We start from the raw sequence: 12344 nt of genomic DNA, 5'->3' as shown, positions 1-12344 counted from the left end.
GGACACATCACATTTTCCCAAAGAAAACGGAGCTGTTTTTTGCAAAGTGCCTAGCTGTGGATTTTGGCCTCTAGCTCAGCCGGCACATAGTAAAACCTAGCAAACCTGGACTAATTTGAAAAGTAGATACCTAGGGGGATTCAGAATGGGGTGCATTGCGTGGCTCTCGCCAGGTTCTGTAACCCAGAATCCTTTGCACACCTCAAAATTTGGCACAAAAAAAAAACACTTTTTCCTCACATTTTGGTGATGGAAAGTTCTGGAATCTCAGGGGAGCCACAAACTTCCTTCTACCCAGCGTTCCCCTACATCTCCCGATAAAAATAGTACCTCACTTGTGGGTAGGCCTAGTGCCCGCGACTGGAATAGATCACACATGGGTCAGTGGTAGTCCTTGCATGACGGCTACTGTTAACCCTGGAGTGCTCCATTCCTGCCGCAGGCACTAGGCACAGGGACACAAGGGGTTGTGTTTTTATCAGGACAAGTGAAGAAACACTAGTTAGTAGGAAGTTTGTGGATCCCTGCACATTACTGTAGTTTCTGTGATCAAAAAGCAAGGAAAAATTGTTTTTTAATCAACGTTTCACTTATGCACGGTGTTCTGGGTAAGAAAACTTTGTGAAAATCCAAACACGCCACACTTCCGCGGACTGCCTATGGTGTCTAGTTTTCAGAAATGTCTGGATTTGGTAGGTTTCCCTATATGGCTGCCGAGCCCAGGACCAAATACTCAGGTGACGGTCTTACAAAACGAGGCTATTTTGTGGTAGGTAATTTTTATGTCTCCACAATCTGTTTTGAGTACTTCCCTGTTGTGGTCACTTGCCCACTCACTAAAGTGAGGCAATGTTTTTCTCGGGAGACTTAATGGAACGCTGGGGGGTAGAACATTTTTGGGTGCCTGCAGATTCCAAGACTACCGCTCACTGAAATGCAAGGCAAACGTGTTTTTTAAACAAATTTTGCGATTGCAAGGGGATTCTGGGTGAAAGCAAACTGGTGAGAGCCACGCAAGTCCTGCACCCTTGGACTCCCCTGGTACTAGTATGTTAGTTAATCCACCACTCACACTGGTTGGCTTTAGCACCTCCAGAAATGAAGGTTTCAAAGCATGAATACTCATCAAAGTATCTGAGTATTGAAACCAAGCCTTCTGAAGGTGGGCCATAAAGCAACGTCCAGGCACCAACCTCTTTATGGTCCATTCACACGCCATTCATGCACAACAAACAACCCTTTTAGATCACCGGCTTCAGGCCCAATCCAACCAATCACTGCACTCACATGAACTTACCACTGCCAGACAAGGGCCCATTACAATCATACGCCACAGGACAGAATGAGTTTGAATACATTTTAACATCTGTCAAGTAACAGCATCCTTTTTCCTGAACATTACCAAAGGCATGCATAACTAACCTTTACTAATGACTCCCATGACAGCCACCCGAGGCTCAAGAAGACATGTTTTTCATGTGCCTTTAGCGCACTCACTGTGCTAAATCCAACTCCTTCCAGTTTGTGGATGCCAGTTGGGGGTGTCCGAGTATGCCGTACAAAGCGATTCCTCGAACTGAGTGAGCATGTCTACCTTTGAAACTAAGGGAGACCTGCTGGGGAATTCTTGCAATGTTCTCTACAGAGAAGGTCCTAGGCTATGAAAAAGGGTAGTGTTTGGCACACAGGGTAGTCCATGAGAACGTAGCATATGTCCCAGCCAACATCATGTGCAGTGCTCTGACTGTAATGCACTTATCCTACAGCAAACTGAACATCTACTAAGTTCTGATGGAGGATGAACATGAACAGCAGGTCAAACACTGATCCATACGTGTCATTGTCCTTCAGTGCTTGGATGGCACCAAAGGGTTTAAATCAATTGGTGTAGATGGTGTACATCTGTACTAACTTTACTATTTGCCTTCTACCTGTGTAGTATCCTTGTGAAGACACACATACCATAAGCTTTCCTTACCCATTCATGTCTCTGTCCTCATCATAGTCCTGACTAATGATGTCTAATTGCCAAGTGAACATATAGTAGTTTGTGGATGCAAGTTGGGGGTGTCCAAGTATGCATTAGGTGGCCTATCCTTAGAACTGAGCAAGCATATTGTGAGAAAGTAGCCTCTTTCTAGCCTTGTTACCCCCACTTTTGGCCTGTTTGTGAGTGTATGTCAGGATGTTTGTCACTGTTTTCACTGTCTCACTGGGATCCTGATGGCTAGGCCCCAGTGCTCATAGTGAAAACACTGTTTTCAGTATGTTTGTTATGTGTCACTGGGACCCTGCTAGTCAGGGCCCCAGTGCTCATAAGGTTGTGGCCTATATGTATGTGTCACTGGGGCCCTGTCACACAGGGCCCCAGTGCTCATAGGTGTGCATGTATATGTTCCCTGTGTGGTGCCTAACTGTCTCACTGAGGCTCTGCTAACCAGAACCTCAGTGGTTATGCTCTCATTACTTTCAAATTGTCACTAACAGGCTAGTGACCAATTTTACCAATTTACATTGGCTTACTGGAACACCGTTATAATTCCCTAGTATATGGTACTGAGGTACCCTGGGTATTGGGGTTCCAGGAGATCCCTATGGGCTGCAGCATTTCTTTTGCCACCCATAGGGAGCTCTGACAATTCTTACACAGGCCTGCCACTGCAGCCTGAGTGAAATAACGTCCACGTTATTTCACAGCCATTTTACACTGCACTTAAGTAACTTATAAGTCACCTATATGTCTAACCTTTACCTGGTAAAGGTTAGGTGCAAAGTTACTTAGTGTGTGGGCACCCTGGCACTAGCCAAGGTGCCCCCACATTGTTCAGAGCCAATTCACTGAACTTTGTGAGTGCGGGGACACCATTACACGCGTGCACTACATTTAGGTCACTACCTATATGTAGCTTCACCATGGTAACTCCGAATATGGCCATGTAACATGTCTATGATCATGGAATTGCCCCCTCTATGCCATCCTGGCATAGTTGGCACAATCCCATGATCCCAGTGGTCTGTAGCACAGACCCTGGTACTGCCAAACTGCCCTTCCTGGGGTTTCACTGCAGCTGCTGCTGCTGCCAACCCCTCAGACAGGCAGCTGCCCTCCTGGGGTCCAGCCAGGCCTGGCCCAGGATGGCAGAACAAAGAACTTCCTCTGAGAGAGGGTGTGACACCCTCTCCCTTTGGAAAATGGTGTGAAGGCAGGGGAGGAGTAGCCTCCCCCAGCCTCTGGAAATGCTTTGTTCGAATCCAGCAACTCTGTCCAAGTGACCCCCACAGTCCAGTGACTCTTCAGCCCAAGTTTGGTGGAGGTAAGTCCTTGCCTCACCTCGCTGGGCTGCATTGCTGGGAACCGCGACTTTGCAGCTACTCCGGCCCCTGTGCACTTCCGGCGGAAATCCTTTGTGCACAGCCAAGCCTGGGTCCACGGCACTCTAACCTGCATTGCACGACTTTCTAAGTTGGTCTCCGGCGACTCCTTTGTGCAACTTCGGCGAGCACCGTTTCACGCATCCTCGTAGTGCCTGTTTCTGGCACTTCTCCGGGTGCTACCTGCTTCAGTGAGGGCTCTTTGTCTTGCTCGACGTCCCCTCTCTCTTCAGGTCCAATTTGCGACCTCCTGGTCCCTCCTGGACCCCGGCAGCGTCCAAAAACGCCAAACGCACGATTTGCGACTAGCAAGGCTTGTTGGCATCCTTTCAGCGGGAAAACACTTCTGCACGACTCTCCAAGGCGAGAGGGATCCGTCCACCAAAGGGGAAGTCTCTAGCCCTTTTCGTTCCTGCAGAAACCTCAGCTTCTTCTGTCCAGTCGAAGCTTCTTTGCACCTGCAGCTGGCATTTCCTGGGCATCTGCCCATCTCCGACTTGCTTGTGACTTTTGGACTTGGTCCCCTTGTTCCACAGGTACCCTAGATTGGAAATCCACAGTTGTTGCATTGCTGGTTTGTGTCTTTCCTGCATTATTCCTCTAACACGACTACTTTGTCCTTAGGGGAACTTTAGTGCACTTTGCACTCACTTTTCAGGGTCTTGGGGAGGGTTATTTTTCTAACTCTCACTATTTTCTAATAGTCCCAGCGACCCTCTACAAGGTCACATAGGTTTGGGGTCCATTCGTGGTTCGCATTCCACTTTTGGAGTATATGGTTTGTGTTGCCCCTATCCCTATGTTTCCCCATTGCATCCTATTGTAACTATACATTGTTTGCACTGTTTTCTAAGACTATACTGCATATTTTTGCTATTGTGTATATATATCTTGTGTATATTTCCTGTCCTCTCACTGAGGGTACACTCTAAGATACTTTGGCATATTGTCATAAAAATAAAGTACCTTTATTTTTAGTATAACTGTGTATTGTGTTTTCTTATGATATTGTGCATATGACACTAAGTGGTACTGTGGTAGCTTCACACGTCTCCTAGTTCAGCCTAAGCTGCTCTGCTAAGCTACCATTATCTATCAGCCTAAGCTGCTAGACACCCTATACACTAATAAGGGATAACTGGGCCTGGTGCAAGGTGCAAGTACCCCTTGGTACTCACTACAAGCCAGTCCAGCCTCCTACACATATCTACTGTTGAAACTAAGGCAGACATGCTGGTGAATAAATCCTAGGGTCTCTAAAGTAAAAAGACAAACAAATACCTTGTGGGACTCATTCACCAACACTTTTATTGTTTCTTTGAAAGTGAAGCTTCAAATTGAGTTTGCACACTTTCAAACAAGTAGAAATGTTGGTGAATATGTCCAACAGGACATTTGTTTGACTTGTTACACTTACTCTGGTTCTCGTTAGCAATCCTGGTGATCCTTGTGTAGCATACATAAGTTGCCTAACAAGCACTTCCTAATTCAGTCATGCTTTTAACATTCTGCCACACAGGGTACTCCATGACAATGTGGCATATGTTCTGTCCACTAGTATGTGCAGTATGGGACTAATGCACGTTAATTGAACAGAACACCTACCACGTTCTGATGGTGGAAATAGGTCTCAAGCAGGCCATAAGGAAGTCCATGATTTCCTGAAGTAGATGAAGTAAAATTCTGTGGCTGCTTACCCAAAGGCCAGCTCCACCTCAGTCGATTTCCCAGAACTTTCTTTTAATATGATACAACGTAAAGCAAGTAGGGACACAGAGGCCTGGTTGAGATGGGCACTAGGGACAGTAATACTGACTCTGCTGCTGCTTTCCATGCTTCCAGCACACTTTACAACTATATGGACGATTCTGTTTTAGGACTGCGATCAGCAAAGTGTTGCTCCTGTAGCCTTGCCACATCCTCCAGAACATATGAGGTGGAGGCTGCTGCTGCTTCTGTAATCGCAGTGAGGCTTTCAATTGCAGACAATTGGAAGTCAAGGAAAGTGATGAGTCTTCCTGTGGTTGTCGGACAATAAACAACATATGCATTGTATGTTGCCATCTGGATCAGGTGGGTAAACCGTTTCTTGAACCAAGTGCGAGTTTTACGGCACGCATTGTATGGTTGAAGAACCTGGTCATTCTTGTCCTCTCCACCCATGTACTTATTGTAATCAAGTATACAGATGGCCTTGTGGACTTCGGCCATCTGTCCCCAAACTGTGATGGGGAAGTGCTCTCATCATGAATTTCTAGTGAGCATGTATACATCACGCCTATCCAAGAACTTGAGTGTGAGCAGTTCATTAGAACGCAACGCAGTACTCTGGGATTTCTGGAGCTTCTTGTAAACAAGCTCCTGCAGGAATCCTTTACGGTTACAATGAACTGTACAGCAGGCCACAGTGCTAGCTTTGTAGTGCTCACTGAAAAGCTCTACTCCTTTATAGAAATTGTTCATATAAAGGTTATAACCTTTGTGAAGGAGTGGCTGGACAAGTTCCCATACAATCCTACCTGTGACCCCTAACGCGGGAGGGCAACCTACAGGGTTTAGGGTAGAGTCCTTCCCTGTATATACTCTCAAGCTGTACACATAGCCAGAAGAACTCTCACACAGTATGTACAACTTTATGCCATAGCAAACTCTTTTGCTCGCAATGTACTGTCTGAACAGCAGCCGTCCTTTGTACAGGATCAAGGACTCATAGACTGCTATATTCTTTCCAGGAGTATAGATCTCTGGAAACCTGGCAGACAAATGTTCCACAACAGGCTGAATTTTGAACAACCTATCATGGTCTGGATGGTCCCTTGGCAATGCAGCAGAATTGTCATTGAAATGCAGCATATGCTACAGTAGCAAAAAACAATCTCTGCTCATGTATGGTGTGAAGGTGGGGGTTACCCAAATCGTGCAAGTCGTCCAGTAGGACTGCAAGGTGGGTTTCTGCACTAACCCCATTTTGGGCGCAAGGCCCAAAAATATCTTCAACTCCACCAGCGGAGTGGGAGTCCACTGGCGTGCCCTAGAACTTGGCCCTAGAGTGCCTCCATGATCTCTCAGAAATTGTTCGGATCGCAATTTTTTTCACTGCACAGTTTCCTGAAAAAAGTCAACATCCAAAAATAGATGGACATAGTAGACCGGAAAAAAGTTGGCTGTATTGACTTTACTTCAAGCGTCACCAGTAAAAGGTGGAATTTGGGGCTGAACTAAACTGGGGGTTGCCAAGACAGCACTCTCTCTGCTTGCAACTGCACGCACCTTCTCTCTGGGTTCGGCGAACCCACTGTTGTCACGCTGCACACTGTGCTTGCGAAGGGACAGCACGTCTGTCGTTATCGTCTCCCTCAGAATCACTGGAAGAGGTGTCGTCGGATGGGACTCTGCCGACTGAAAAATCACTCCCAGATTCTGCCCCATTGTCCTCTTCCTCAGATGCTGTCTCAGTCTCTGATCCTGCCTCAGAACTATTGTCCTTAACCTGAGTTAGGGCTTGAGCAGCAGTCATCCAGCGGGACGCCATCTCTGCTACTGGATAAACTGTCCCTCTAAAATACTAGCCTACCATGAAGGCAGATAGAGGAACAAAATTGCCTGTGGGTGTGTGTGATGTGTCCAATAGTAAATGTCGTTACCTTACCTTCACTTCTTCTCTGATTCTGAAGATTCTCTGAAGACATTAAAAAAAAGAAAAAACACACACTATTACTTCACCTTACCACATACCCATCATCTCTTTTTTATGTATATATATATATAGTCGTCTTATTGCACACGTCAATAATCCGCATGGTTTAAGAAAAGAAGTCCCAGTCACAAAGTCAATTGTGGCAGTGAGTCTTTTAATGGCACACACACCACTCTGGTCTGGTCGTGACCCACACCAGGGAGGTAGTGTGCCAATGAGGCTTACTTTATTAATGTTTGTGTTGACAAGGGTGATAGGCCTCTCATTGTGAACAATTTGACAAAGCCTTTAGTCTTAACCTTTTTTGATTGTGAAAACCTCGTATTTTCTAAAAAAAAAAAAAAGCTCAAAAAAGATAATTGCAGGTTTTTATAATCTGAGCCTGCTGGCGGAACCAATTGTCATATGCTACCTCAGAGATAACGGGAGCAGACTTCATTTACAGGGTTAGTTTGCCTCTGGGAAATATTTTTGGGCTTTATGATGGGTAATCTTCAAGGCACCTAAAGGAGGGGATCAATTTTTAATTCCACCTAAAATCAAAAAAATAGCTGTCATTTTGAGTATAATATTTGTTTTATGCGCATTAAAGTAGGATTCCATTTATGGACTGCTGTACCTCATTACAGTGAGAGTCAGGCTTACATTGTGAACTGTCTGACAAATGCAACAGGAAAGGATTTTACTTTGAGAGCTCAGTGGCAACTACACAGGGAAGATCATTGCGTTGTAAACTCCTTGTCAAACACCATAGGAAAGGGAATACGTTGTTTGTCACTAAGACTTTTAACACAGAACTCTAGATCAGGTCTCGTCATCACGGTGTACATTTGTAATTGTATGTTTAGTATTCAGTTGTGTATATATGAAAGTATTTTTTTTATTTTTAAAGTAAAGAATGATGTTTTTTTGTAAAATTTCTTCAACATTAACTCCTGGTTGCTGCTTCTTTTTTTTTTTTTTTTTTTTTTTTTTTTTTTTAGTTTACGTTTAACTATGCTTTTTTACTCCATTCCTGAAACTACAAAGTGGTATTAACGCTGACTTCGCTTTAGACGTTGTACTATCTTGCTTCAGTCACATATTGAATTACCATTAACCATTTAAAATTGAATTCAGATAAAGTAGAGGTTTGCTCTTGAGTCCTCCTAAGAACGGGTCCTCTTGTAGTTATTTCTCTTGGCTCGCTCCTGACTTATGGTACAATGACTGAAAATGTTGTTTCTGTCAACATTGATCGTATCTTCTTACCTGCATGTCGGAAAGATTGCTGGTAAATGTTGCTGCCTTTTGAGCAGCTTAAAACGAATTCCTCCTTCCGTCAAAGTTGAAGGGAGAAGGCTGGCGTTCCAGACAGCTATCTCACCCAATTTGGATTATGGGAATGCAGTCATTCTTGGCTTACCCAAATGGCTTATTTTTCACCTTCAGAATGCAGTTGCCACATCTGTTATTAAAGTTATCCCAGTGTGTGTTAGGTAAATCCCATTTAGACATCCTCAACAGGTTACCAGTAAATATACCGATCTTGTTTATGACACTTAGCAAAGTGCATAAGGCACCTCCTGGCATTTTGTCCTGAATATCCCAGGTCTCTGCTTCAGCCCTAAGTGTCCTCTCACAGACCTGGTTCGCCTTCTTAGGCATTATTTATTTTTGTGCCTATGTCTGATGATATTGGAGCAAGCAGATGCTCTTTCTTGGCTCTGGCTCATTTTCCCTGTGCACCAGAGGTAAGACTGTCCAGGTGAGTGCAAAGTAAGCTGTTTGTCTGTGGAAGTGCAGGATGTATCACGTTGAAGCCAGGTCTATTAGCATTGCAAATGCTTGCTTTCATTGTTGCAAATTTACACTTGTGTGCATTCTTGTTTGGACCCTTACATTTGGCCTCTTGTATGCCCTGGGTAACTGGAGGTCTCTTGTTTCCTCCACCGTCATTGTTGGTTTCTATTGGTTTCTATTGATGACTTTGTAGTATCTAGCAGCAACATTTTTGGATGAGCTGAAGCTAGCCATCGTTATTATTGGCCCTAAAATGAGCAGATAACTCTTCTTTCGACTCATACTTGAATCCAAGGATCACGATGTTCACATGACCCTGCCAAACAAATGCAGTGCCGGGTTGTGTGTAGTGCAGAATAACATGCAGATGACATCACATTACTTTCAAGAATTTGATCATGCCAAAAGCAACTTCATTTTTCGTTTTCACGAGTACCTCAGCAGATACATTAAATTATGTATGTATGCATCTGCTTACAAGCAGTACATTTCCCAAAATTGGGTCTCTGAGAGATCACAGTCCATGTGAATTTAGAGTGGTGTGGAAGTTATTTCTTGTTTTATTGACCTACTTTTCAAGAAACTGTAACCATGTAAGTTATTAGTGAGTTTAGACTTGCTTCATTTCTGTATTATATAGTGCCCCTTTTCTCTTTTCCAGATCAGGGAACTGTACAGAAAGTGATTGTGCTCCCCAAGGACGACTTGGAAACAGAAGAACTCATCCTAGAAGAGGTGGAAGTGTTCAAGGTCTGACCTGCTTTTTACAATTTCTCTTTCAACCGGCCCACCGTTTTAGTGTATTAGCCCACTCCTATGTGTAAAAAAAAAAAAAAAAAAAAATTCAGTTTTTAAATATGGTTTTGCCGACCATGTGACCGCTATTCTGCTAGAGGCCTCTTTTAAAAATGGGTCAACAAAAATTTACCTCATGATCCTTTATATCATGGTATATGTGAAGCAACACACCAAACAGTGGATCGGGCTTTCATATTTCACTATTCCAATGTAAAATCATAGTAAAGATAATTAATCAACACAGGAAGGGATAAGAACAGCGTTCCCTTATGCACATGGGAATAACTTTCAAGCAAGTGCGCATGGAGTATTTACTTGACAACAGGCCTCAGCATATCTTGAGGTGACAAATTGGCCTTTTCCTCTACCTTGTAGGTTTTATGAACTCCTACAAACAGAGCTCAAAAGTTCACTGTTCTTTCAGTTGGCCTACCACTACCAAGAAGGATCTGGATTACTCAAAGCATTTTAATCATTCTAGAAGGGCCTGTGTGTATTTGATTTTTCTGCTCAACACAAAATCTGAAAGCGACAAACCCATAAAGAGCAAGATTTCTCTACTTTGTGTCCCAGCAAAAACACACATCCATCGCCATAGCCCAAAACCTCTTCTAACCACCACTGTGTGTGCTGGTTTTATATAACCCTATTTTCGTGACTGTGCTATGGCATCCAACCTCAACAAACTGCAAGTGGTGTTTCATCACACCATTTAAATACCTTATTCTTTAAGTCAGGGATAACCTGAACTGCAAGACATTAAGAGTGGTGGAATGCCTTTCCAGGAGGGAAAGCTGATTCTGGGTTTTCTCACTTGTTTGGTAAGGTTATTGAAGGCGGGTGATCCATTAATACTTGCCATGCTAAACATGCACAGAACTGTCGACATTAAATGTTGAGTAGCGTACATGTCCACTCAGTACTTGAGGGAAAAAAAAACCCTGCTTCTGGGTGGATTGAATCTCCCAGATAAAAGTGGCTGTCCTGTCACACTGCCCATGGGTCAAAATCCCAGGTGTCTGCTACTCTGTTCTGATTTGCAAGTATCCAAGCAGTCAAAATTCAGCAGTGTACACCATTAATTTCATGTTACATTGAATACAGTAAGTCAAACATAACAGACTATGGCTGTGGTGTCCTCGAGGTGCCAAACCATGTTAACATTTAAGCACACACACACTAGGCTACCATTGGCAACATAACCACGTTTTACACTCCGTTAAACTTTCTCTCAAAAGGGAGTGGTTGACCATCTGTCAAAAAGTTTAGGCCACATGAGCCAAGGGGCAGGTGGAGCCAGATTACAAGTGAGTCAAGTTTATTTGTAAAAAATATAATTCCAATACAGAAAGCAGTGATACAAGCTACAACAGGAGGAACATCGTGAGTGCTGACCAGGTACAAAAGAACTCTTCACAGATGCTCAAGATATGTCCTTACCTCTGAACTGGAATAATACACATCTTCGTAGGAGGAGAGGAAGTATCTCATTCAGTATGGTGTAGTTCTAGACTGTTTACCTCTTCTTTCATAAACTTAGAGCAGTATTAAGCTAAGCCCCAATTCCTTTGCATGTCTGTAAGCCGAGTAAGGATATTCGTTGAGTGAAAAGTGGTGATACTCACTTGTGTTGTTGGAAATCTGATAGAGACTTCTAGCTGCAGATTCCTTCCCTTTGAATTTCCTGGCGCCAGCTTGGCATCCAGAATTTTTTGCTGAGCATTACGCTGCACGTGCCGTTGAGTGTCATTGTTCGGATCCGCGTGCATCGTTCGGCTCTGCGTGGCGTCGTCCATGTCATTGGAGCCGTATGTGACATCATGGCTGCCTATAAAGGCACCACCTTGGCGCGCGTGCATTAGTTGAGTGCAGGTCTGAATTAGAGCTACCCTCTGCCTTTTTTGGCAGGCCTTTTTTTTTTTTTTACCTTTTTGGCAAGTCTTTTGAAGTCAGTGCAGGATGACATCGAGGAAGACGGGTTTCAAACCGCGTGGCACCTACTATCGTGCCTTGTTGGTGACAGACCCCCATCAAATATGTCTCTGGTGCCTCAACAGAGACCACGACTCGAAGACGTGTTCCGACTGCCGGGCCACAGCCCGACCGCTTTGAGAAAGCAGTCTCTGAAGCTCACTGGGGCAGTCGACTTCGGCTGGTGCGACTCCTAGGACCTCTGGGCACTCTGAGAAGGGGCACAAGAAGAAGAAGAAGTTCAAGCGGACTTCGACTTCGCCACGCCCATCGGCCAACAAGGCATCTCGGGAATGTTGATGTTCCAGGCACTGTTCGGCACCAATGCCAGGGCTGACTTTAAGCCCCCCATCCCCTTTTCCAGGATCCGGAGTGACCCCCGGTTAGCTCAGAGTTTTGACCCCAGGCACCTCATATTTGAATGGGCTGGCACGTCTTTGGGCCGCGCTGGGTCGGCAGGAGCCTCATCTGCTTCAGCGCCGTTGGGACTCCAGGATCCGATACCAGATCAGGGGTGATGTGGAGTTCACACAGTCGGCCTCCTCCGGCGTCGTTGACGCTCCACTGGTTCCCACCGGCGGAGCAAGCCCTATCCTTATCCCAGATGATCCAGAGCAAGAACAACGTTGTACGATGCCAATTCCAACTTCGACGGCACCGACACTGGCCAGATCAGTACCTGAGACTTTTTCAGAACAGCCACGTAAAGGGGACGAATGGGAGG

The 12344-nt window shown here is 44.8% G+C and overlaps 1 protein-coding gene across 3 annotated transcripts in view; it reads left to right on the top strand.

Annotated features, from left to right (window-relative positions):
- Positions 1-12344, top strand: part of SEMA3F (semaphorin 3F) — a 274062-nt gene that overhangs the window by 227322 nt on the left and 34396 nt on the right. For all 3 annotated transcript variants that reach the window (XM_069206827.1, XM_069206825.1, XM_069206826.1), the window contains one exon: positions 9513-9601. In XM_069206827.1, coding sequence (XP_069062928.1) covers positions 9513-9601 — 89 coding nt within the window. The remainder of the gene's footprint in view (positions 1-9512; positions 9602-12344) is intronic.

This window comes from Pleurodeles waltl, chromosome 9, assembly GCF_031143425.1.
Source record: "Pleurodeles waltl isolate 20211129_DDA chromosome 9, aPleWal1.hap1.20221129, whole genome shotgun sequence".
In the NCBI taxonomy this organism is placed as follows: Eukaryota; Metazoa; Chordata; class Amphibia; order Caudata; family Salamandridae; genus Pleurodeles; species Pleurodeles waltl.
This window is presented reverse-complemented; position numbering and strand designations above follow the sequence as displayed.